The 26,628-nt window shown below is 39.0% G+C and overlaps 1 protein-coding gene across 12 annotated transcripts in view; it reads right to left on the bottom strand.

Annotated features, from left to right (window-relative positions):
• TRPM3 (transient receptor potential cation channel subfamily M member 3) overlaps positions 1-26,628 on the bottom strand; it is a 512,968-nt gene that overhangs the window by 241,597 nt on the left and 244,743 nt on the right. For 10 of the 12 annotated variants that reach the window (XM_054689399.1, XM_054689395.1, XM_054689398.1 and 7 more), the window contains exons 2-3: positions 9,649-9,728; positions 8,174-8,378 (exon numbers count right to left, since the gene is read on the bottom strand). In XM_054689399.1, coding sequence (XP_054545374.1) covers positions 8,174-8,378; positions 9,649-9,728 — 285 coding nt within the window. Of the gene's footprint in view, positions 1-8,173; positions 8,379-9,648; positions 9,729-15,655; positions 15,937-26,628 lie in introns of those variants that run through there. The other 2 variants (XM_037494620.2, XM_037494618.2) reach the window with 1 other exon arrangement.

Consider the following 26,628-nt stretch of genomic DNA (forward strand, 5'->3'; position numbering starts at 1 on the left):
ATTGTCAAGATAAGCAATTTTGACTGTCCATTTGTGAACTCTTGAATTGCTGAGAGATCACCTTACAAATAACAAGAAGTCAGTGTACTAAATTTTACACTGCTGTGGTGGTGTGTGATCACATTCACACACTTCCCAGCCATGCACGCATTACACTCCAGCACTGCAAATCCTTTCACCAGTGTCACCCTCTCTTGTGAAATGGGGAGTTAACCTGACCACCTCATAGGACATGAAAATGAATTATGAAAACACCTGGTATGGTGGAAAGACTGATACATATAAATGGGATAAAGGTGACACACACTCACCTTGTGATTTTTTGCCTACCACAGGAAATAACTTGCTTTTAGTTCTTTAAGTAGTAGTATTTCCCACAAACAGCACTTTGTTCTCAACTCTGAGCTGTCTGGGGAGTGACTGGTGAACAGGCTGGGCCTGCTTAATTTAAAAAAATAATAGTAATAATTGTCCTTTGATATTCTGAACTTCAGATTGTATGGAGCAATTTGGCTCTGATAATCAGTCACCTCTTTAGCTCTCAGGTTTTACCCATATAACTTTGTCCAGCTTTTAAAATAAAAAAGTAAAGGCATTTACCTTTATATAAGTCCCTGTCCAGAGGGAAAAGTCCACTGTTGCTCTGGTTACCTCATCCATCGATAACTCACATGCCCTTAGTTTCCCAATTTTCAACTTCTAAAGATAAACTAAGCTCAAGCAAGTAACTCTTGGAATTATAAGTAACTCCCCTCTTCCCTCTAAGTCCTTCATGCCACACAGCAGGAAGTCTATGTGATGAGCTGATGACATGCAGAACAGCATCTCAAGAAAGCTCAGTATAAAATGCAGGTTTCACCTATGGGAGCAAATACAGGATCAGAAAAAAAATAATTAAAAAACCAAAATTAACAGCCAACTACAAATCAGAGACACTCTGCAGGGGAGGAGGAGGGAGGGATTTGAACAGGGGAGGGAAGCGCACAAGGGACTGTTGATGGTGCCCAGGTGAATTGGTGGTGGGGATTTTACAGGGACCACACCTGAGAGGAGAGAGCATACATTGTACAAAAATGAACAATGATGCAAAATATATATAAATAAACAAATTTTAAACTTAAAAAATAAAATGCAGGTTCCTTTTGATTGAAATTGTGCTACTTGAGCTATATTCTTAGGTGCCCTGGAGGCCAGCCAATACATCACCATCTTTGCCAGCAAACACATATTGAGTTCTAAAGCACAAATTTAGAAATGAAATTTTGTAAGCAAGACTATAATGGAAAACTTGAGACTTTCTTTTGTTCAAAGTACACAGGCTTCAGGCAAATCTGTTTTTGCCCTGCTTGGTGCTCTAGGCTTTTTGTGTAGCAGGTAACTTCACTGCAGTTTTGACTAAAGTCACTCTTATTGCTTCATCATTAGAAGTGTTAATGAAGTGTTCACTTATCAAGGCAAATTCAGATTTCAGATTTAGCATAGATCTCTATGCTAAATTTGGAAATGACAGAGATGTCACGGACAAGACAGTGACCTTTTCCTTTCTAACACTCAAGAGTGTTAAAGCCAGAGGTTGAGGAAGCAGGCATTGTAACTTACAACAGGCTGGGCCTGTTTTATTTAAAAAAACACAATTAAAAAACAGTAATAATCTTCCCTTGGCATTCTGAACTTGAGATTTTATGGAGCAGTTTGGCTCTGATGATTCATCACCTTGTTAGCCCTCAATTTTTACCCATCTAACTTTGTACAGCTTTTAAAATAAAATGTAAAGAAACTGCAGAACAATAAATCTAGCTATACTCTTGGAAATAGCAAATGACAAATCCTCCTCCTCATCCTGCGGCACCATCTTTAATTCTTGGAAATAATCAATTGGTATTTGTAAGTAGTGCTTGTTCTGAGTAATGGAACTTCACTGCTGCTAAATCTTTTTAAACCGTATTTTTAGTGCCTTTCTTTTGAGTCTGTCATGAGGGAAACTGGCCCTATTTCCTGTTCTGTTGAGAAATGTGACAAGCATCATTTCATTTTCTAATTCTTTGTTGCCACATTTTAAATGGATACTTTTAATTAAAACCGTGGCCAAGCAGATATGTCACATCAGACTGTGAAGACAATTTTGCTGATCTCAGCTTTTCAAGTTGGCAGAGTCTTTTGTTTTATAGGGAGAGTTTAGTGCTTAGGGTGGTTTAATATATGTAAAATTTCCCTAGGAAGAAAATATTTGGAATGCAAATATTTGCTGCATTCTGAGTTTGATGACCTACAAAGCTTTGGAAGTAAAAATGCCATTGTAATCTGTTCAATATTGTGTTTGTGCCTCTTCAATATTCGCTATAGGTACTTCCAGGTGATGGGTGATGACAAATCAAAGGTAATGGGAGAAATAATCAAAAACTTCATTGAATCCGTTGCTGGAATTATTTATTGTATAATTTTCTAGAGGCAAGTTAAATTTCCTGGAGAAATTGGTTCTTCCTCCTTTATGGGTCTATGATTGGGATCAGAAGTTTGGGTGATAAATTCTAGTTTTACTCTATTTTAGAAAAGCCTTTCAAAGGTACTACCAGTTTAATGGCTAAAAATGACAAGGTGGAAATTAGAAATCAATGGAGCAAGTTCACACCCCCTCGAACATCTTCCCATGCTGAGTGAAGCTGATTAGTTACCCAGAGTCTAGTGATGAGCTATTTGGTTTTGTGAAGTGGGATTCATTTCATTTTCTCTTTGCTGTGCCTCTGTCAATGGCAAGTCCCAGATCAAATTTGCATAACACAAACTAAAAGATGTTTTAAAAAATCAATTCCAGAGTTTCTTAAGACTGTAGGTTTGTGAGGTGACCAGGAGGGGTGGGGGAAGGAATGAGAGGGGTGAGGTGAAGGGGTGAGAACAATGGGCGAGAGTGAGCACAACAGACTACCTTGGAGGACTATGGGTGCTTTGGTGGTGGGTGCACAACAGTGACCACACCTGATACTGTCAGAATATTAGCAAGGATGTAAAACAATGGTACTTCACTAACAACAACAACAAAAAGGGCATATGGCTGTAGATGCCAGGCTGCTCACAGCCTCCCCCTACCCCCCAACACCCCATACCCCAGAGTCTCCCTCTCAAGTGTCCTACCTCTCTCTCACTCCCTATCCAAAATACTCAGAGAATAAGACAATCATCCTGGCTGACTCAATAGTTAGGACTTTAAGTGTGAAAAGGAGGCATAGGAATAATTATCTAAGTTACATGAAAATTGTAATAAGGGCTCAACCTGATCTAATAAACAGAGGAAATAGCAAGGGAAAACAGGAAGAGAATTATGAGGGTAATTTGAGAGGTTTAAATACAAGTCCTTAAGTGGTTTATACTTTCCTGGACCACACATCAGCTCAGCATTAATTGGAAGAGATGATTAGAAGCACTTAAGATGCTGTCTAATCAAGCCCAGCGCTGTTTCCTTTTCTAAATAACCTACGGCCTTCACTCCAGATAAAGATGAATCTTTGACCCAGCTATTCTGTGCCTAGTATCTACTCAAAGGACATAAAAACTCTAATTTTAAAGGAAAACTGCACTCTATGTTTATTACAGCACTATTTACAATAGCCAAGATATGGAAACAACCCAAATGCCCCAGAACAAATGGACAGATCAAGAAGATGTGGCATATATACACAATGGAATACTACTCAGCCATCAAAAAAGATAAACTCATGCCATTTGTGACAACAGGGTTAGAGCTGGAAGGGATTATGCTAAGTGAAATAAATCATAAGGGAAAAAGATAAATATTGCATGGTTTCACTTATGTGCAGAATATAGAGAAACCAAACAAAGGGTCAGGAAAAAGACAAAACTTGCAGCCAGACCATAGATCTGAGGCATAAAGCAGGGGAGGGCATGGGAAGACCAAAATAGAGGAGGCAAAAGCACAAAGGGCTATGGTGTTGGGTCACTATGGTGGTGGAAGAAGTACAGGGATTACACCTGAGGGGAGAAATCAAATACTAGCCAAAAATCAACAAAGATGTAAGAAAATAAATAAGTTATTAACAACAGATGATGAGTCTTTGTGACAGAACCCAGTGCCTGAATATTAATTGCCAGCTTGCTATTGCTCTTAAAGGCAATTTAAAAATGTTTCCTGGGACCCAGTCTATTGGAACAATGGCTAGACTATAGCTTAGTTTTTTGGTATCTTCTTACTTGGTCCCCATGTTCTAATTTTTTACAAGACCTCTGGATGAACTGCCAGGCCTCCAAGAGTCCAGGGAATGCCTTTTGGGGGCGTGTGCAATTTGGGGGGCTGTGACTTAGTATGGAGAAGGAAATGGAGTGAGAATCTTGCATTCACTATCAGTTTTGAATGTCTTCTTCCTGTGTCATAATTCCTCTGTCAAGTTGAGAAATATTGGTTTCATTGCTATTTCACGGGAGCTTATCAAGCCCGGGAAGTGAGGACGGCGTACCACAAAGGGCTTGGGAGGACTCAGAAAAACAGGAGCTATTCACCTTGGATGTACTTTTACAAAGAACTCTGCCTTGCTCACAGCTGCTGAGTTTAACTCTGTTAGACAACAGTGATTTTATAATGCCACTATAAAGTTTTCAGAACCCTTATAAAAACTACGAACATAATAGTAAGTAGACTCCTTTCAAACTATCTATTTTAGTCTGTGCCAGGCATACATGACAGAGAAGAAACAGCACTGATAGGAATTCTGAGGAGCCCTGGTTTGAGAAATATTGGTCATTAAATAATTTAGGGAGTTGGGATTCTCAGAAAATAATTTATCTTCCTGGCCCTAGCTGTTTCATCTATAAAACAGGTAGAGGGATTGGGATTATTTAGTATTATTTTTAGCATGGCTGAACAGTAGAATAACTTGGGTAGCTTAAAGTATTATGGATACCCAAGTTGTACCTAGACCAATAGAACAGATGCCCAGGCACAGCACCCTGGACATGGGTGTTAGTAGCCCCACAGGTTATTCTGAGCCTCCAAGTTGAGAACCACTGCAATCCACTCTCACATGTCTTTGGTGGCCAAATTTCTGTGATGTCATTCTGTGCTGCCCACTTGGTGACAGGACATATAATAGACCTGAGGACAGGATGCTCACAGCCCATTTTTAATGATGATTCTCTTTTCTTTAACTACTTTCTACCAAAGTCTGGAAGATTCTGCCTCACATTATGTGCAGACTGCATTGGCATTTCCAAGATGCAGGTGGTTCATCTGGGGCTGTCTTGAAGGGAAAAAGTTAACATTTTATCTCATCCAAAAAAAAAAAAAAAGGTGACAAAGTTAATCTGCCCTCCAAAGTTTTTTGACAGCTTGTTAAAATTCATTTCAATTTTGAATGTTCATGTCAGAAAAGGGGACTAAACAGATTAATTTAATTGACCCATTGTCTTTCACTCTTGGCAAATAATTAAACCAGCCTTCCCCAGCTAAAGATTGGTACTCTGACAGTAGTTGCTGATTTTATCTTTGTCCAAACTACATTGCCTACTGGAAGATAAGAAGTAAAGAAGGCATAGCTTGGCACAAAAAGACCACCCTGCCTGATAAAACAAGCCCCCCAACCTATGGCCTACTCCTTTGTCTAGACAGGAGACACAACATAATTTGGTTTTAAGTTTTCAAAGTGGACAAAATGCTCATTGTGTCTGGATGAATAGCAGGGATTCCCGCTTGTTAAATATTTGGTTGTAATAAAAAGGAAAACTGGTCCTTGTTTGACTGATAAACTCAGAAACAAAGTTTTCCCTTTGGACCGGCTGCAGTGGAGAACCACCCTCAGTGCTGCTTCCCGACTTGTGACTATGCAGCTCGGAAGGGCAGTATGCAGGGTTTTGTGTTTTGTGCTTGCTGGTTTGGGGAATTCTAATAATTTTGTTCTTGAATTTGTGTTCTGTAAAGGAAGTCTGGTGGTACAATGGAACATGTGCAGTGGGCTTGGTGCCTCAGTCCATATGCTTCATGGGATCTCAGCTACCTTCTTCTACCTTGGCTGTCCTCGCCAGCCAGTCTAATGCCCCAGACCTGCCAGGGCAGTGACAGTGTTGTGTCCCCTCATCTGCCTCCATGCCTGGCTGGGACTTGGGTACAGGCAAGGGGTGGATTAGGGATTGGGTGTGGCTGGGCACATCAAGGCAGGGCATGGAAGTGCCCATGTCACTTGGCAGTGACATGGTATGTTTCATGGGTGACTTGACAAAAAGTCATACCCACACCAGATACCAAGAACACTGCCACATATTTTAAAATGCCACTTTCATTAAAACTAAGGATGGTGGTATTTTTATTGCTAGAAAACAGATTACTAAGGCTCAGGTAATTTAAGTAATTTTTCCCAAGTCAAATTTTTCCCAAGCCGATGGTTCTGGGGAAAACAGCCTGAACATGATGGTTCTAGAATGAATAGCTAGCTCATCTGCACACAGAATCTACACTTTTCACTATCTTACTAGAACTCCTTTCTTTGAAAAATCTTAGTGGTAGAAAACTTGATCTTCTGAGAACAGATTCTATTTTTAAAAACTGGCAGAAGTCATTTGTGACCAAGCTTTAAACTATTTGAGTTTTGGGTATCTGAACTTAATTTTGATCAAAAACATATTATGAAAACATAGACTCTTTTCCTTGTGATCTACAAATTGCTGAAATCAGTCTTCCAGACACTTTTTGGGCTCTGGTGGCATCATGGCAGTTAGAATTCCCCGGGGGATGACTTTAGAGAGATGCTCTTACTTCTGAGTAAATTCATGTCCATATCTGACAGCTGTGGCATGTCAACAATGGAAATGATGACCTGGTGCCTGGAGCACTTTTCTTACGGGGAGAAGATGCATGACTTTTAAGTAATGCAAAGGCTCTAGAGGAACCTTGTATATGGTTCAATCCCATACTGTGCATCGGGACTAGGCTGAGTTGGGGACCCTTAATCTTATATAGACTAATACATCCCTAAGTGCAAGAGGAAGCTGCCCAGTCTCCATTTCTTTTATTCTGCATTGGCCAAGTCGAACCCTTTCATTGATTTCTCTGTTGGTGATTATACATACCATCTTCTTTCCAATATGTAGCTCAAAATTGGTTTTAATCTAATATATAGCTCAGAGTTAATTTTCTTAGTGAAGAACTGTGAGAATAGCTCACTCAGCCATTCTTGGTGCAGAAAATACTGCTGTGAGGGAAGGGGGAGACAAGGGGAGGGGACAGAAAAGCGATGAGAGAGGTGGCTGCATGGCACATTTTTAGACTGTAACTGGTGAGAAGTGACTTCACTTGCAATTTGCAATGTGCTTCTCTAAGCAAAATTTCCTCTCCAAACTCGGAAAGCTCTGTGGCATGCCTGAGAATAGCCACCTCCAGCTGCTCCACCCTCAACTAACTCACCCTTTTAACAGTTAGAACCAAGCTGGTTGGAACATAGCATTGCTACAATTTCCATAAACACATGGTATGCTTTTTCCTGGAAAAAAAATCTGTCGGCCAAATATGGAGAGGTCTAAGATGAAAGCTGAAATTTAGAAGCTACACTTCAAAGTAAAATTTGTCTATTTCCTAAAGTTTCCTTTCCAAAAAAATGCATTTCATATGGAGGCCTATATTTACAACATCACTAAACACAGTTTCTTGGAGAAAAAGCACTCAATGGGGATGCCAAGATCTCTGTTAGAACAGCGAAGGAAATAGTCTGGGAGGATCTTTTCTACCTTGAATTGAGAAAAATACTAGTTTCTGATAGAACAAAACAGAGACCTAAATGTAACATTTTTTTTTAAACAAAGGAATCAACAAAATATATCTTAAAGGATCAGACCCAGAAAGTAACACAATAATCAGCAGATAACTACCAAAAGCTTTTTGTTATTAATAACAATAGTCATGCTGTCTGACCTTATACTAATTGTTTGAACAATCTGATGAAGCAGGTTTTTTTTCCCCCTCCCATTTTATAGAGGGCGAGCAGACACACACACACACACACACACACACACACACACACACACACACACATGCGCGCACGCAAGCTAATTCGAGTAGGTCACCAGCCAGGTAGTGGCCGGGTGGAGTTAGGCCTGCAGAGCAGCCCCCAGCTCTTCAATACTGCTTTGCAGGCCTTGAGCTAGAACCTGGGAAATGAGCGACTGGCTCTCTGATTACCATGGCTTTGTTGGAATGGCCACCTCCTTGGAACTCGATGGTTCCAAAAGCATCTGTGGGGCTGAGTTGAGTGTGCTTGCTGATGGACCACTTCTCGGACTGGATGTCGTTTCGGGATAGGCGACTTTCATTTTTCTCATTCTGAAGAACGGAGATACTGGGAGTGAGGCCGACATGCTGGCCTATGAGACGCCCGCAGCAACACCTGTAATGTGAGAGTCAAAGTGAACCTTGTGTTAACTGCTGTCAGATACACATTCATGCAACCCCTGGAGAAATTCACATGCCCTCACAGCCTACTAAGTCAGTTTTCAGGAATTCCACAATGTGGTTTGTGTCAGGCAAATGGTGAACTCAGAATTTACCTGACATGCATATCTCCTCCTGTCTACCTTCCTCATTTTCTGAGAGCTATACAGGCCGCCAGGTGCCTCCTACCCCTTCCCACCCACACCTTCAGCACCTGCCATATTGTTCAGGAACCCATGAACAAAGCCCTCTAGATTTTTCTATTTCTCTCCCCTCCCATCTATCAAATCTTGCACGATGAACTGAACAGTTTAAAGGGGAGAATTCAAACATGCACATTTAAATAAGGAATCTCACTCGTATGCGATGTGACTCACGACCCAACTTGTCTTTTCCCAATTGACATTCATTGTCAGCTAACCAATTCTAAGAATAAAAATCTGCAGACTTAAGTGTTCTTGAGGAAACAATGAAAAATATTATTCATGAGATAATCTGGAAAATTAAAATTCACTCTTTATATCAGGAAAATGTCCTTCATACTTTACTATTGTTACTAATAAGACTGATCCATAGTAATCATTCATTAAATACAATAATGTGGTATCCATTTTAAGGATTTAAATAGTGTAGATCTGAAGGTCAGATATTTGGCTCAAGGTTATACAGGTTACACAATTATATATCATATATATATATAATTCACATGTATTAAACTGCTTTATTGTGTTGCCTTTTCATAAGGGCATTTCCAGACATTCCTATCTTGATCTTCAGGAAGGCAATTAGAATACTAGAAATGTGGTTGAATAGGAACCTGGAGTTCTTCAGTTTAATTAGTAATTTGTTAGGAGTCCTATTTAAAAATCTCCTTTCCATGACAGCAGAGCATGTGGGTACAAAATAAGGATGTTGATAAAATGTTTCAGAGGGAAAACCAATAACCATACTTAAAAATATATATTACTTGTTCTTATAGTGAGTGATTAATTCCTTCCCAAATGGCATATCTGTTACTCTGTACTGGCTCTTAGAGAATTAAGGGCACACAGTGCATGCTATGTGGTGCATACACACCAGATTGCTGCAAAGATGTCCAGTAACAATAAAAAATTATCTTTAGTTTGACATTGGTTCCCTTGCAATGGAGAGTGTTTACGATGGTAGTTTTACACCTGTAATTGCTAATTCATGTTCTGGATACATTATAGAGACAGCAAGATTACCTATGGGGGTCTTTGGTGCTGGGTATGATGTGAACACATTCTCTTTTATAAAACGCTCTTTCTATCCAGGATTTCTGAGCCTGGAAAAAAAAAAAACAGTGAAACAACCTTTTAAGTATTTTTGACTAGGAAGCAAAATTTCATAATCACATAATGGACTGGTATCTTATAAACTGAACAGAAACTAGTTATTTCACACATAAATACTGCCTATCATAAAATTAATCGCTCCCAAATTGGGTTACTTAACATTCTCATATTGAAAGTTAAAGGCAATGGTCATAACATAAAATTATCAGTGATGGAGTCATGTAAATTCATAATGATTTAGAATGCTAGAAAGACTGTTATTTACAGGGAAAATGAAAGACAGAGAGCAACATATTTATAATCTTACAGATAACAAGACATTCAGTGCTGGGGTGAAATATATCAAAATAAATATAGCTTTCATGGCTGACACTTGTATTAGATTTTCCTTGTAGAAGAAAAACAAATGGTGTGGGAATTATAAACTCAAAAGTCCTAATCCATCACTATGCTTCTAGAATCCAAATTAACGGTACTTAAATAGAAGGGGAAAAAAGAAATCGAAACATAATGAAGATAAATGTCTTCATCACAGTGCAGAGTTTCACAGGTAATGCTCCTGAATGAAAGACACCACTTTTTTTAATGCATCTCACATGCTTTTAAGCAAAACAAATTCAGTTTCTCAGAATGGGCACTGTCAGGACTGTCCATCTGAGATTGGGTCTGCAGAAAGGTAAGGGCAGTTTTGAAAACCAAACCATCTTTGTTCCAAGGCAGAATGTCCATCCTGCATCCCTTTACTTTGTTATTTACCAGCATTTGAAATAGAGAGGGGCATTCCATGAAATCTAGTAAGCTTCTCAGAGAATTCTTTCTCGAAGCATTTAAGGAGGAAGTGGTCAGACAACCCACAATCTTATTTCTCTGCGGCATCATCTTCTCTCTAACACAGCATCAGGACTAGATTTGACTCTTAAAACATATACTGCCAATTTGGGCCTCCCTAGTGGCGCAAGGGCCGCACTAGGAAGCAATCCGCAGCCTCTGCAGCACGAGTTTGATCCCCAGCCGGCCAGGGAGCAACACATATGGTGAGACAGACTCCTCCTGTCTCACCTGCTGCTCCCCTCAGCAGTATATTTCAGTCAGTTTGCCTGTTCTGTTCCCCACTCTGTCTCTGGTAAATCCTCTCATGCCCCACATCTCTGGTCTGTACTCTAGTTCTTGCATGCATGCATAAATAAATAAATCTTAAAAATAAAATAAAATATATACTGCCAAAGCATAGCCCAGATGCTAACTTTGCCTATTCCACTGACCTGTTACAAGTCCCCATTTGTTAGCCATGACTGTAAGTGATATTGACTCTGCAAGGGCACAGGTGTCTATGCACAGGTCTGGTGGCCTCTAAACCCTTCGTCTCACACCTTCCTCCTCTCTGGATGGAGAATCATGCAGTGTGTAGTACAGAGGCCGTGGCTGTCCAATACTTATGACAACACACATTTTATTTTTTAAAATTCATTAAATTTACTTATTAATTTCTTACATCGTTGTTCTTTTTTGGACACTATTTGATTTCTTCCATCGGGTGTAGTCCCTGTAGTTCTCCCACCACCACAGCACCTGTGATCCATCTCCATAGTCCCTTGTGTTCTTCCCTCCCCTGTTTTGACCCCTCTCCCTCCCTTTCCCTGCTGTACTCCCGAGCTCCATGGTCAATTTGCAAGTTTTGTCTTTTTCGTGATCCTTTATTTGGTTTCTTTATATTCTGCATATAAGTGAAACCGTGCAATATTTGTCTTTTCCTTTTGACTTATTTCACTTAGCTTAATCCCTTCTAGCTCCATCCCTGTTGTCACAAATGGCATGAGTTTATTTTCTTTTGATCACTGAGTAGTATTCCATTGTGTATATGTACCATGTCTTGATCCATCCATCTGTTCTGGGGCATTTAGGTGGTTTCCACGTCTTGGTTATTGTACACAGTGCTGCCATAAACATAGAAGCACAGCTTTTTTTCTGAATTAGTGTTATTGTACAATTCATACTTTAAAAGTAGCCACGTGAGGGATGCTGGATTGCTATGAAGGAGATGGGTCCTGCATCTATGGTCACAATTGGGCTGCATAACTTCTGAGTGTCTGTGCCTTGTCTGCATGAGTAGGAGCACGGATCCTGCCTCTGAGATTCTCAAGTGTAGGTGACTGACTGTGTGTGCATACCACGGAGGTAACATTTGCACTTCTGTTTGTCAGCTAGACATGAGAACAGCCCCAGTGTCTATTATCAAAGAGTTTTCTTCTCAAATATATAGGAAAGGCTAGTGGCTACATCCTTGAAACAGAAATGAGCTTAGCAGCACAGATAACCAGTCTTTATCTTTGTAAAAAAGCCTGTGAATTAAACTATTCATATGCTGTGATTTCTCCTAGACACTGAATTCTTTCATTGATAACATCTCTTGGCAGAAAGATCGTAAAAATATTCCTTACTGGATATTTGAAACCAATTCACCCTATACCTTAGGGAACAGAAGAGAGAGAGGCACTTTCCTTTTCTTTTTGTGGCCTACTTTGGCTAACATTCAGAAGGTTCTTCTGTGGGAGCATCTGGGAATTTCAGGGAATGCTGATCTGTAATTGCTGAGAGAAAGCAGGAATGGTGGTATCATGCATAGAGGTGGAGATTTGAAGCTAGAGTAAGTGGTGTGAGTGGGGGCTCTGCAGTGTGAACAAAGCCAAAGAACATCCTTGATTCTCAGTTTTCCACATCTAAGAAATGGGCACAACAATAACACCTGACATCCAGAGTTGTAATCATTATAATCCGGGTACTAGGCTTTCACTCAAGATGAACAACCAGTACTGGGCTAGTTGGTAACTGGCCTGTTATTAAACATTCAGATGAAGGCTCAGATGAAAGTGCTAGGAAATTGCTGTAGCAGATCTGGCCCAGATTGATCTCACTTTGCTTTGGGGAGGATACATTCAAGAAGGTCTGGTTGGTCACTAACAAGGTATTTAGAAAAGTTATTTAACTTCCCTGAGCCTTTTTATATGGATAATCATAATGACTTTGAAGAGTTGTATCAATCAAAGCAGGTGACTCAAGGAAAACATGTGGCACTTAGTAGGCGCTCTCTGGGTGGTAAGTGTACCTAATCTTTTTTCAAGGCTCACCATGTGCCTGGAGTTGTACCCTATATGTATTATATCCATGGATCCTCCATAGAACACTGTGAGGGACATGCTACTATTATACACATTTTATCAATGAAGAAACTGAGGCAGAGAGATGCAGCAAAGAAGTTTTAAAGTCAGAGTTTGAACTTGACCATCCTGACTCGAGTTCACACTCTTATCCACTGCTGCACTGCCTCTTCAAATTAGAAATTGATATTAAAAACAGCTGGTGTGGGTGCCACCTAGGCATGTCTGGGTGTGCCCTGGATTTGGACAGAGTTGGACTTCCAGAGGCATGTCCTAGAGGGTTCAGACTTGTGTCATTTCCCCTCCCATCCACCCTGGCAGTCCCCACAAGTGGCTAAATGAACATTTTGTTCTTTCTCACTTCTTGGGATAAAGAATTGGGATGGAACATTAGAAAGACACCAGAATAGGAGAAAAAAATCCAAGAAGGTGGGGCCCCTATTGTGGCTACAACAAAAAAATGTAATCACAGCAGGACTCCCAACTTGAGACTCTGGGGAGCATGCCGGGTGGATCAGACTTCTCAAGGGCACCTTCACTATTTCTCTTACTCATGGAGCCCAGTTTCAACTTGGATGGCTCTGGAAGTTTTAAACAGATGGTATGTAGTAAGAGTTCCTATCTATTGATGCAAATTTATTTTCTAGTCTTTAAGTATAAATAATTTGACTTTTAAACAGTTTAACAACTTAATTTCCTTCTCAGAGGTGAAAAATTACCTCAATGTTATTGAAGGGATTGAAGTTTTTTTTTTTTTTTTTTTGGTATTAGCAAATTAACCATTTCCCTTGCTACTACACAGAAATTAGGAGGACAAAAGAAACAATGTAAATTCTTTTCCATCATTCATAGTGAACTGAATTTTTTTTCTCTCTTTTAAAGAAGAGTATATTATAAAAAGTATACAGAATACATGAATTTGGAATTCTACAAGATTTCATAATTTGCTCATTTGGACTTTGCTTTATTGTGCTTTTATTCAGGTCTTCAGTGTGGATAGATATTAGATTTTAAAAAAATTACTCTCTTGGGGCTTCCTGGTGGCGCAGCGGTTGAGCGCTGGGTTGCGAAGCTGCCCGCAGCCTCTGCAGCGCTGGTTCCATCCCCGGTTGCTCCCTGGCCACCGGAGGAGGGTCCCACATGGCGTGCAGACCTCTCCTGCCGCCCGCTGCTCCCCTCAGCAGTGTACTTCGGTCCTTCTGCCTGCTCTGCTCCCCACTCTGGCTCTGGTGAATTCTCTCACCCTCCCGCGCTTCTTACTGTACCCAGTGCATGTATAAACAAAAACAACAAACAAACAAACAAATAAATAAATAAATAAAACATGCCTCTATAAAAAAAAAATACTCTCTTGGGCCTCCCTGGTGGTGCAAGGGGTTAAGACACAACCTATGAAGTTTGCCACAGCCACTGCAGCATGAATTCAATCCCCGGCCAGGGAGATTCCCACATGGCACAGCAGACCTCTCCTGTCTCACCCACTGCTCCCCTCAGCTGTGTATTTCAGTAGATCTGCCTATTCTGTTCTCCACTCTGTCACTGGTCAATCCTCTCACCCCCCACAGCTCTGGCCTGTACCCCAGTTCTTGTATGTATGAATAAATAAATCTTTAAAAAAATTACTCTCTTGGGGAGGTTATATCTAATGTATAATCTTGATTTAACTTGTTCCCTAAGCTAATTTCTTTTTCTTTTGATCAAAGGCTTTGAACCACTCTGTGCAAAGTTTTATTATTGGCTGCAACTCCAACTGAGCTAGGTCAGAATGGCTATCCTCTTTGTTAGAAAGCATGAAGTAGTCTTGACATGCCATGTTTTTTTGCTGACCCTCTCATTCTCTTCTAATGCAAAACTTCAATGGGCAATGTGTCCTAAAATCTTTTCTTTTTAAAAATGCTTTGGAAGCCTCATGTGCTCTTAGAAAAGTTGGCTTCTATCAGTCCTTAGAAAACCATTTCTGTACGTTGTTTTCCAGAGGTAGAACAGTCACATCACCATGACTGCGTTTGTGAAGGACTATTTTCTTTCTTGTCTTTCTGCATTATCAGCCATGTGTGATGTGTAACTGCCAAGTGTTTTTCAAAAGCTAATAATTAAAGGATGTCTCATTCAAAACAAAAATGAGGACATTCACATTTTACACAAAGTATAATGATTTTCCCTGAAGAAGAAAGTCAAATGGACAGTCACAAGAGCATCAAAATGATAGAAACTATAAAACAGCTGTAAATAGCACCTTAATGATTATAAAGCTTAAGTCATTTCATTTAAGCAGGTTTCAACTCTTTTTCACAAGGGCTCTGCTACAATCCTGAGACCTCCCCCCAAACTATTTGACTCTGCTTACTATTCTCTGCTCACCAGCTCCAGAATCAAGAACTTCTCTGGACAGGAATGCTATATATCAAAAATGTATTAAATCTGACACGGAAAGTCTTAGAAAGTACCACCACATTACCCTTTCACAGGCCAACTGAAGAGAATGACAACAATCCAGACTAGTGCTCTCAAGATCAGAAACGTCCACTAACTTTATAGAAACAGCTACTTTCATTTTATTCCTTATTTTGATACTGACGTTTCAACTGTACATCCTGTTACAGTCAGAACAAAAAACCAAAGACCCAAAAGGACTGAATGTGCATTTCGTTTTTGCCTATTTCTTTCCCTCCACACCTCCCAGGTATTCCTTTAGTCTTCCTTTAGTTCCCCAATCCACTCCAGAGAGTTGAACAAGAAGAAGTGAGCGAAAATCATTTTACCTGAGCACTGACTGGGAGGTGACACAGGCAGTCCCACGAGCAGCAACTGTTGCTTTCATTTCGCTGTGGCTGGGACTGGTCATCCCGTTAATAATGCTCTTATGACCGCCCACTGGAAAAAAAGTCACTAGCCGGGCTCTTCCCCCAAGAGACGTTTCAAGTAAGCAATGAACTTGGGCAGATTAGCCCCTTGGAATGCGCTGCTGTGGGATTAGCCTCACTAAGAATCCCTTGGACATTCCCTCGCAGCCCTCAAACACTGCTTGATTTGAACATCTAATCTGACGCCAGAAGAAAAACAAATCCCCGGAGAGATCGGATTTAACTGGCACAAGTCCTGACAGGCCCTCCCCTCTCTTCTTTTTCCATTTTCAGAAAGAAGGCTTGTGAAAGTGTGATAAGGTGTTCTGAGTTCTGAAAAGTTCAACTTCAGAAAGCAAATCCTTCTAAAGAAACAGTGTATGAATGCTCCCAGCGGTTGGAACACACAGGCGGCATTGTTCACTCCTCCCCAAAGAATGGAATGATAGCATTGCTTTAAAGAGGAACTGCTAGAAACTCTGAATGTTTCAAAAGAATAGTTTGGTCCCTGAACATGAGCCCAAAGGAGAGGCAAGCTGAAATGTGGCAGGGATCTTCCACAACTTCTAAAATGTCAAGAAATAACAAAACTTGCCTGATCACACTTTTCGTCCAGGAGCCCCTTCCCCAACTGCAAATGTGTGATCAGAAACTTACACGCCCCAATTTCCCTCTTGAAAATAAAAGATGAGCTCTGACCATGTCAGCCTGTGGGTGCAGAAAGTGACACTGTCCTGTGTGTATCTGGGGTGACCCAACCCCGTCTCTTTCAAATATCATCAAAGGCCCGGTTTTTCAGATAATGGTTGCTCTTAACTAAAAGTGAACTAAATTGGGAGAGAGAAAAAAGAGCTCAATTTTCAAGACAAAATGTTTTTAGAAAGTGAATATGTAAACACTTCATCTCCAAAGACTCATTACCTCTCCTTACAAAATTATTGCTGAGAGGTGCTGGTGTCGACAACCCATGGGCTGTAAATCTACAGAGGTTGCTTTGATCTTCATTTTTCCATCATGTCTCCTGGTGCCCAGTATGTGTCATCTGGACACTCTTTGGGAGTCACAGGGCTGAGTGACTTGTGTCAAACTTGGGTTAAATAGACTCTTACCTCCTCTTTGCCTCTCTCCTATCTTCGAGATTGATCTCCTTTAAACTCCCACATCTGGTCTCTCACTCAACCAAGGTTTCCCCAGACACAGGCACAATAAACTACAGGGGGGTGGGAGGGGGAGGTTTCCAACTTTGGACTGAGGAAACATGGTAAACAAGACCTGAACGGGACCTCACACTGAGATTTGGCATTAGACACACCGTGAAGAAGTCCCTTCGCCTGTCTTCAGCAGCTGGCCACAGAATAAAAAGGAGTGATGGGCTTCCTTCTGTGCAGCTGCAACTTTTCTAAGTATGACTTCTAAGGGGATCATCAGGGGTGTGAGTACACAAAGATGTTCACTGTGGCATTACTTAGAATACAGAACAATTGGAAACAAAAGTCCATACATGGGAAGCCAATTGAAGTATGGTTCATGCTATTTGATGATCACCATCAAGTTTCAAAAGACTATTCAATTACATAGTGACACTGAAACAGTTTCATGTTGCTATGTGAGAAAAGCAGGACACAAAATGGAAGACTTGTGCATTTTAAGTAAAGAGATGATGAGGAGGAATATGCTGAAGTGGAAACCGACTAATTTTTATTCTCTTTTTGTTTTTTCTTATTTTTCAAGGTTTTCTCCTGTGACCATATATCTGCATTCAGAAACATATTTTGTGTGGTCAGAAGATTTCCCGATACATTAAAAAAAAAGAAACAAAACTGTTAAGTTCTGCTGTATGGAAATAGGAAGTGATTGGGTAAGGAGTGTTGAGGTTGTCAGTTAAGATGGATTCAGCTAAGAGAAGGAGCTGAGTGGGGAATATTTGGAAGTATAAGTTCTATAATGTGCAGGGTGAGTTTTCTAGGGTTTCAGGGAAAGAAATAGGGGAGAAAAGGGAAAAAAGGGAAGAGAAAAGAGAAAGCAGTGGTGGAAGAGAATAATAAAATGTCTGTGAGACTCAATAAATTGGTTATAGATCATTTTTCCACATGAAAACTAGCCACCAGAACTACAAGCGTTTTGTTTAAGCGAAGACCACAGGGAGAGTCGATACAGCACTTGTTTCATATGAGGTCACAGATGATCTTCAGGACCTTTGATTTGAGAAGGTAATTAGTTCCAAAGAGACTTGTAGCTCTGGGCCACACTGTCCATATGGATCTTTTCAAAACCTTGTGCATCACCCAACAATGTAGCTCCTGACAGGATCAATTACCAGCCTGTTTCAGAGGTAGTTTAGAGAGAATATAATTTGAATACTAACAAGAGGAAACCACAAGTGTAATATGAACTGTGGCTGTCCTCTCCCTTCTTTATGTAGGGGCAGATTGTCTTACTCTCCAATGTCATCATTAAGAAAAATCACACTTGAATCGAATATACTATAAAGTTTCCATTGGTACATTGCTCAATTTTAATACATGTGACCAGACTTTCTTTTTTAATTTTATTTTTATATTCCCCATATAATTGCACCCCCCTGATTTTGACCCCAATCCCTCCTTTCCCTGCCCCCTACCCCCCATAGTGTGTCTCTGGTTCATAGTTGTTTGTTGATTTTGATTTTTTCTTTCTTATACTTATTCTTTTTCCTTGTGACCAGACTTTCTATAAGTAGCAATTAGATCTTGACATGGGAAATGCATACTTCATTATTATAAAGATGTCCAAAGCATTTATGTTTGCTGTTAATGTCCACATTTGACAAAAAGAGCATGACTCAGAGCAGGTTTAGCCAACATTTTCTACAAAGGGCCAGATGGTAAATAATTTAGGCTTTTTGGGGGACACACAGTCTCCATTGCAACAGTCAACTCTGCTGTGGCAGCTCCAAAGCTGCAGAGGCAAAATGTAAACCAGTGGGCATGGCCACATCCCAGTAGAAGCCAGGGGTTGGCCTGTTTGCTCTTGCTCAAGGATGTCAGGCAAGTTCTCACCCAGGGGCCTTTGCTCCCATTGTTCCCTCTACCTGCACACCCCATTTCACCTGACAACAGACACAACTTCCTTGGCCACCCACCTATCCAAGGCCCACCTAAGCCACTCACTATTCCTTTACTTTTCCCTCATATCCTTCATTATCTGACAGCATGTCTATATGTGTTTGTTTTTGCCTGTGCCCATCATGAGTATGTAAGTCCCCGAGGGCAGTGATTTGGTTTTGTTACTGCTGTCACCTAGATGTGTTTGACTTCTGGTAGTAACAGGGAACTTAGCATATCATTTGATTTACTTGCACAGCAATTCAGAATGGCAAGATGATGGCAACAGGTGGACCCATGTTTCCTAAAGGTGGATTTTAGGGTGACATTAGGAGGTCATTTTTTTTAATAGATGAATTTATGATAACATGTAATATGCAATCAATGGCTAAACCTACAATTTAACAAACATTGCTTCTTGGGGAGATACAATTTTCCTGGAATGCTAGAATCTTCTTCTGTATGTACTCAATGTCTCCTCATTCTTCCAAATTCTGCACAAAACATTGTGTTCTTTGAAAAGTTTGGATGGTCACTGTCAGACAGAATAACTCACCCCAACTGTTGTCCCTCATTCATATCTTATCCCATTTCTACCAGAGGGGGGAAGTCATGCAATACTATAATTATTTTCATTTCAAGATTTATCCACTGTCCATTTCACCTGCAAACACACAGTACTCTAGGTCTATTATGGCAAAACTAGTTTCATAGCCTCACCTACAACACTTCCCTCTTTCTTCTAATTTTAACAGTTTCTATGGGAATATCACTTCCTATCTCTAATTGTTCACTTTTGGGGGAGAGTTCTTTGTGGACTGAAAATTATTTGTATTAAAATTTGCTTTATAACCTTTAAACTTAAGTCATATACACCTTAACATGAAGTTGGGTTATATTTTTATCATTAGATTGAGAAAAATGTCAAGACATTATGCTTTTCATTTATAAATAAAACTCATCTTTTTATCACTAGGTCATGATGTGTAAATTATACTTGAAGGCATTCAGAATTTTTTATGTAGAAGTAATGTGAATACATAAAGAATGTTATTCTCAAAGACATTAATAAATGGTTTAAAATATATTTCCATGTTTTTTTAAAGTTGTTTCTTCATTTTGAAGCAATTAATTATTTGGCAGTCATGCATTACATTTTAAAGTATTCTACTGTTCACAGAATGCTTTCACATAGAATATTACAAGCAATACTCAGAATAAATCTAATAGGTAGGTAATACAAGATTTCATGATACAACATAATCTTGGGCTTACAGGGTTAAGCATCAGCCAAAGTTTTTTTTATCAGCCATTTGTTTAGACCAATAGGCTCAAAGCTCCTTTGTGTCTACGAGGGTTCAGAAAACCCTTCATCTCTTATACCCTATGCCAGGATATGTTTTTGACTTTGTTGTGCAACAAGTGTATTTTAATCATTCTGATCTTAATAAAAATACACATTTCTTCAAGCCTCAAAGATTGCTAAAAAACTGGATAATCATACAGATATCTGTCTCAAAAGTATCCTTTTTATGGTCAAGGATTAACTATCTGTTGAATACAATATCTGGTTTCACACCTGGTGATATGAAAATTAAAAAGCCACCTGTACACATTTAGGAACTTATTGCCTTTATCCACTGAAAACCAAACTACACTAGCCCTAACAAACTGATGTATATTTTAAAAAAACAGTCATAGGACAAACTTCACCCATTGAAGGAGGAAATGAAAGACAAGATTATGACAACAAAACTGGGAAATTGACATATGATCTCTCTTCAAGAGCCAGGAACTTTAAAACAATTGATCATTTGTTAGAAAGCAGTATCAGTGGGCTGCCATCTATGCCTAACTAGTGACTTGGAGGGTTTTTCTATATTCATGGAAGCTTGATCATGGGAAACACAACTTTGTTTTCTGTCAAGTACATGCAGAGCTGGAGCTATGTAATGTCATCTTTTAGGTCCTTAATTCTGTTTAGCTCTCACAACTCCTTCCTACACAATTCTGATCAAGTCAGAAGCCAAAGACATGCTGAGTCATGAAACTGGAAATATTTTATATTGTATGGAATTTATATGATGAGTAATATCATTGATTCATATTTGTATTTTGCTTTCTGTTTTTGCTCTGGAAGGAGGAAGATGCTGAGAAGAGCAGAGCATGAGGATGGATAAAGAGCTGAACTTGTATTTGAAGTAGTTAGAGTCTTCATATCAGGATTAACTACTGAGAAAATTACAGAGTCTGTCTCTTGCTGTGTCTCTAGATCTAGATATCCATTTTTTACTTTCATTATTCTAAGTTTCTTTATCATTATTTCTAACTACCTTAAAGTATTCTGGGAAGAGATACGGACTTAATCTACAGGTGATTCTAATTCTAAGGTCAAATTTCTTATCCTCACAAGAGTCAGGCTTAAATTTGACTGTGGGATTTCATTTCTAAAATCCTGATATTCTTTATCTGTTCAAAGCAGGAGTAAGGCAGAGTCTGGTGGAGGCATAACTAATTAGGAGTCCCAAGACATGAATCTCAGCTATGACTTGTTGACAACCAGGCAGGTGACCTTGGGGAAGTGACTTAATCTTGGTGATCTTGGTGATCTTCAAGGTCAACCCCAATTCTTAGAATCAAGGGTTCTGAGAATCAGACCTAACAGCTTTGTTGCTAGTCCCTCATTAGTATGAATATGTGCTAGTCCCTAGTAAGTATATATGGAAGCTTTTTGAAAATAAGACTGAAAATTTTTAACATTTTTACAAATACACAGACCCATTATTCTTTTTATAATTGGACAAAAATGTAACAGAGAACAGGGTTTTGTCCTACAGAGTACAAAGTACATAAGGAGATTTGAATTAATAAATAATCCCTGAAAGAATTCTCTCCAGACTCCAATCATTCTTAAGAATGCCCCACTTTAGCAATCTGGCACACGTGGAAGGTTCTAATTTTGTTTCAGTAAGACTTTCAAGCACTAGTAAGACATCATTAGAGTAATTAATAGTATCTCCAGTTTAGTCATTGAGAGTTTTCAAGACTTTGGATGTTCTCTTGCCCTTATCCCCTATCAATTGATAAATGTAGTCTAGATGATGATTCACAGTCTGCCCAACATTTGTAAGTTGTTTTTTTAAACCTAACAATCAATAATTATTTAACTGAAGAGACTGAGAGCAAATTAATCCTTTTTTTTTGTTTTAATCTTCAGAGGCAAGTTATAAGCAGAAAATTCCAGAAATATAAATGTAAAGCTATTCCTTGTACTCTCTGGGAAAGAAAAATTATTAGGTATTAAGTTAATGCTGCGTAAATGCATTTTTATCTAATAGTCATCTCTCTCTGTCAAATTACTAGATGACTAGGTAGAAAATAAAGTCATCCAGATAAATTCAGTCCGTGATTATATTGTACTAATGTGACAGCTTAAAGGTTGTTCAAGGTTATCAGGTCTGGCTTCAAAATATCATCAACATCTTTTCTTACAGACTCACTACCAAAGTCTGTATCGTTTTGATTTCTCCTTACTTTAGTATGTTAATATAAAATCTCTCTGGGGGGTTTTAAGTCCTGGGAGATTCTAGTAATACATTTGCTTTCTCTAATTATATTAAGTTTGATGCACATAGTAACACACACAAATTCATAAATAGGTTATAAAAATGTTAGTAGCCCTAGCCTCCCTGGTGGCGCAAGGGGTTAAGCACCTCACTATTAAGCAATCTGCAGCCTCTGCAACATGAGTTAGATCCCCAGCCGGCCAGGGAACAACTCACACAGCGCAGCAGACCTCTCCTGTCTCGCCCACTGCTCCCCTCAGCAGTGTATTTCAGCTGGTCTTCCTGTTCTGTTCCCCACTCTGTCTCTGGTGAACCCTCTCACCACCCCCCTCGCATCTCTGGCCTGTACCCCAGATCTTGGCTGCATAAATAAATAAATCTTTAAAAAAATGTTAGTAGGTAGTGCAAAAATATATACTAGTCTCCAATTTGTGTTCCCTTGGATGGCAAGATGAATTTTTTTTTTCCCTCTTCTATGTTTTCTGGCCACCTCATCCTTACTCTAAAGTAAAATTCTGATCATTGACTATTTGATGGCAAAATGAATTTTTGCTAGCAAAATTCTTCCGAAAGATGTCAGGTTAACGCTGCTATTTTATTTATTTATTTTTAAGATTTATTTTATTTATTTATACAAGCACTGGGTAGTCAGAAGCACGGGAGGGTGAAAGAATTCACCAGAGCCAGAGCGGAGAACAGAACAGGCAGACTGACGAAATACACTGCTGAGGGGAGCAGCGGGCGGCAGGAGAGGTCTGCGCACCATGTGGGACCCGCGCCCGGTGGCCGGGGATCGAACCGGCGCTGCAGAGGCTGCGGGCAGCTTCGCAACCCAGCGCTCAACTGCTGCACCACTGGGGAGGCCCAATGCCGCTATTTTAAAAAGTATATTGTAATGGTTTCCTAACTTCTCCACCCCCCCACCCAGTTCTTTATCCAGCAACAAGATTGTTTCCTTAATTTATACTTTATTCTTAGAGTAGTTTTAGTTTTAAGGAGAACTTGAACAGAAGTGCAGTCTTAAATACACTCTTCCCACCTCTAACTCTTCCTACTCTTTCTATATTATCTAACATCTTGCACTGGCATACTACAATTGTTCAACTATACATGATACATTGTCATAAAAATCTATAGTTTATATTAGGGCTCACTTTTTCTGTGTTGTGCATTTCTATGAGTTTTTCCAAAGGTGTAATATCATGTATTCAGCATTGCAGTATCTATTATACAGGGTAATTTTACTAATGATCTAAAGATGAATGAGCTCATGGCATCCCCTCTCCTTCATCTTAAAATAAGTCAGTGACTTCCTATTACTTCTAGAATAAAATCTAGATTCCTTGGCAGGAATCCAGTTCAGGTCTCCAAACTTTCTATGCCCTGCCCAGCCAGAACAACTCACTACCTCCAGCCACACCACAGGCTTGTTTTATTTGATAATGAGATTTATTCTAAAGTTCCTGTGTGGCATATGAGGGTTAAGTGTGATAACTACTTTGGAAGTAAAGTACACAGTTTTGGGAATGTAGACTGGTCCCGCCCTTATGGAAAACAGTGTGGAGGTTTCTCAAAACATAAAAATAGAATTATTATATAACAGAGCAATTCAACTCCTAGGTATCTACCTGATGAATACAAAACACTAATTCAAAGGGATAGATGCACTCCTATGTTCACTGCAGCACTACTTACAATAGCCAAGTTATAAAAACAACTCAAGTGCCCAAGAACAGATGAGTGGATTAAGAAGATTGGTATAATACACAATGGAATACTACTCTGCTATAAAAGAAGATATTCTTGTCATTTAAAACAACATGGATGATAACTGGAGGGATTTATGCTAAGTGAAATAGGTCAGAAGAAAGACAAATATTGATGGCTTCACTTGTATATGAAATGTAGAGAAAACAAAGAGTCAGACAAAACCAAAATCATAACAAATTCTAAAACTTTGACTGTGGAATTGAAGCTACAAGACAGGGAGAGGAAGGGGGAAACACAGTGGGGAGGGAGCAAAATGGACTATGGTGGAGGACTACTTGTGCCTTGGCGGTGGTGGTGGTGTGGTGACCTCATCTGAGGTGTGATTCTGGGCCTCTGGATCACATACAGTGTCATAAACCCATGTTACCCTAATAAAAAACTAACAGAAAAAACATTAGGCAAAATGTAACTGTCAGTATTAAAGTATTGCCCCTGAGATAACACTGAATGGCATGGCAAGCAGGTATGTACCTATACACACTCACACACAGGCGGTGCTTTCCTTCTGTCTGAAGCTGGTAGACGCTCTCCAAGTCCTACTCCTACCAGTTGCACATTACAGAACACATGCTGGAAAACACTGAAAAAATATGTTTATATATATATATATATATATATATATATATATATAAGCATAAATTAAATATTTACCCTTGTTTTTGTTATCATTATAGGAGGACAATGGGTCCATACTATCTTTCTTGAAAGTCTGGGTCTTCAAATGAATATTTGTTAGTCTAAGAAAAAAAAAATCTTAGGAAAGTTCTGGTCTGCCAAATGCTATTTTGGGGGTATATAATCTTTTCTTAATGTCAGTAGATGTCATTTAAATTCAGCCATTTGTTAAATGATATGTGATTGCCCATTTATTATGTTTTCCCATGGAAGTTAGATCACATTATACTTCTTCTTTGCTCAAAAGATTTCAAGTTTTAGAAAATACAGACTGATAAAGATGATCTGAAAAATCATTATCAGCATAATTAAAAAAAAAATAGAGAAGACCAGAAGTTTAATTTCATAGCTAGCTTTTTAAATTATGGTCCTTGTTAGATTCCATTTTACCAAAATAGAAAACTTTACATTTTTTATGTTTGAAAATTTGATTCTGCCAACAGAATCCTAAATGGTTGGATGTTAGTTGGAGTTTGCATTTGTGTGTGCGGACAGGTTTTAAATGGCTTATTAGTCCAGAAAACTGAATACAAAATCCTGAAGTGCTCTGTTCAGCTTAATTTTATCCTTCCCTTTGTATGTTTTTTCATAGATGCACAAATACACTCTTATGTTCTGCTTATTATTTAACATTTAAAACCTAACTGATGAATATCCGTGACATTACTACTATTAACTTGAGCTTCTATGTGAGATCAATCTAAAGAACTTGCAGAATATTTGCATGAGTTCTCAATAACTCAGTGATTCTGAGTTACCTTTTCTCACCTGGACTGCTTAGAATATAGAGGTGAAATAGTAGCCTGCTTATGTTCTTGACTCTGACAGCAGGGAAATCATTTCATTGCCTCAGTTTCTCCTTCTGTAAACCTAAAGAAAACTGCCCATCTCTTGTTACCTCCCAAAGCACTTGTGGTTGGGATTGATAATGTGATGACAAACTTGTACTTTCTGTGTTTCCTATGAGGAATTGTTTGCATAGGTTACTAGTTTGCTGTATGCAGAATAAAACATTCTTTCAGGCTTTCTCTGTGTGATAATAGGTGGCTGGATTTAAGCAGTTTTAAATTACATTCTTGCTTGACTTAAAACTAAATGTCAATTTTCTTTGGATTAAAAAGCACTATATGAATTAGTGTGACCAAAAAAAAAAAAAAAAAAAAAAAGCACAACTATTAGGAATTTTCCAGACTGAAGTAACATGGAATTTGATTAACAGTGCATTCTGGGCTCAGCCACAGCAGGCTGTAGATAACAGTCAGGCTGATTATGACTTGAGCATTGTTTCAATATGATTTTGCAAAGGATTTTCATTTAATGCAGATTAGTAAGTTTATTAAGCTGTTGATAATTGAAGCCTCTTACTTTCAGTAAGTACCATCCAGCAAGGTAGATTAGTGGGGTTTAATTTGTTGCTCTCACATAGCAAACGAAGACTTAGAAGAATAATTACATCTCCTCTGTGGGCTACTAAAACGTTCCATCACAATATAACTTTTTGCCATTTCTCATATTCCTTTAGTGTACCACCTTTAAAGTTTTCCACATCTTTCTCGAGTGACACCAAAATCTATAGTATGTATGTAAATTACATTATTTAGAGATAAATTGAAGATGTAGTCACACATCAAGCAAAAAACCTTCTGTACAGTGAAAGAAACTGATATTAAAACAAAAAGATAAAATAATGTGGGAAGATGTTTGGATATCATACATTAGACAAAGGGCTGACAGTCAAAATCTACAAACTCATATAACTCAATAACAAGAAAAAAAAAAAACCTGTATAGGAGCAGAA

Source organism: Talpa occidentalis, unplaced genomic scaffold, assembly GCF_014898055.3.
Source record: "Talpa occidentalis isolate TD23 unplaced genomic scaffold, MPIMG_talOcc4v2.1 talOcc4.7, whole genome shotgun sequence".
Lineage (NCBI taxonomy): Eukaryota > Metazoa > Chordata > Mammalia > Eulipotyphla > Talpidae > Talpa > Talpa occidentalis.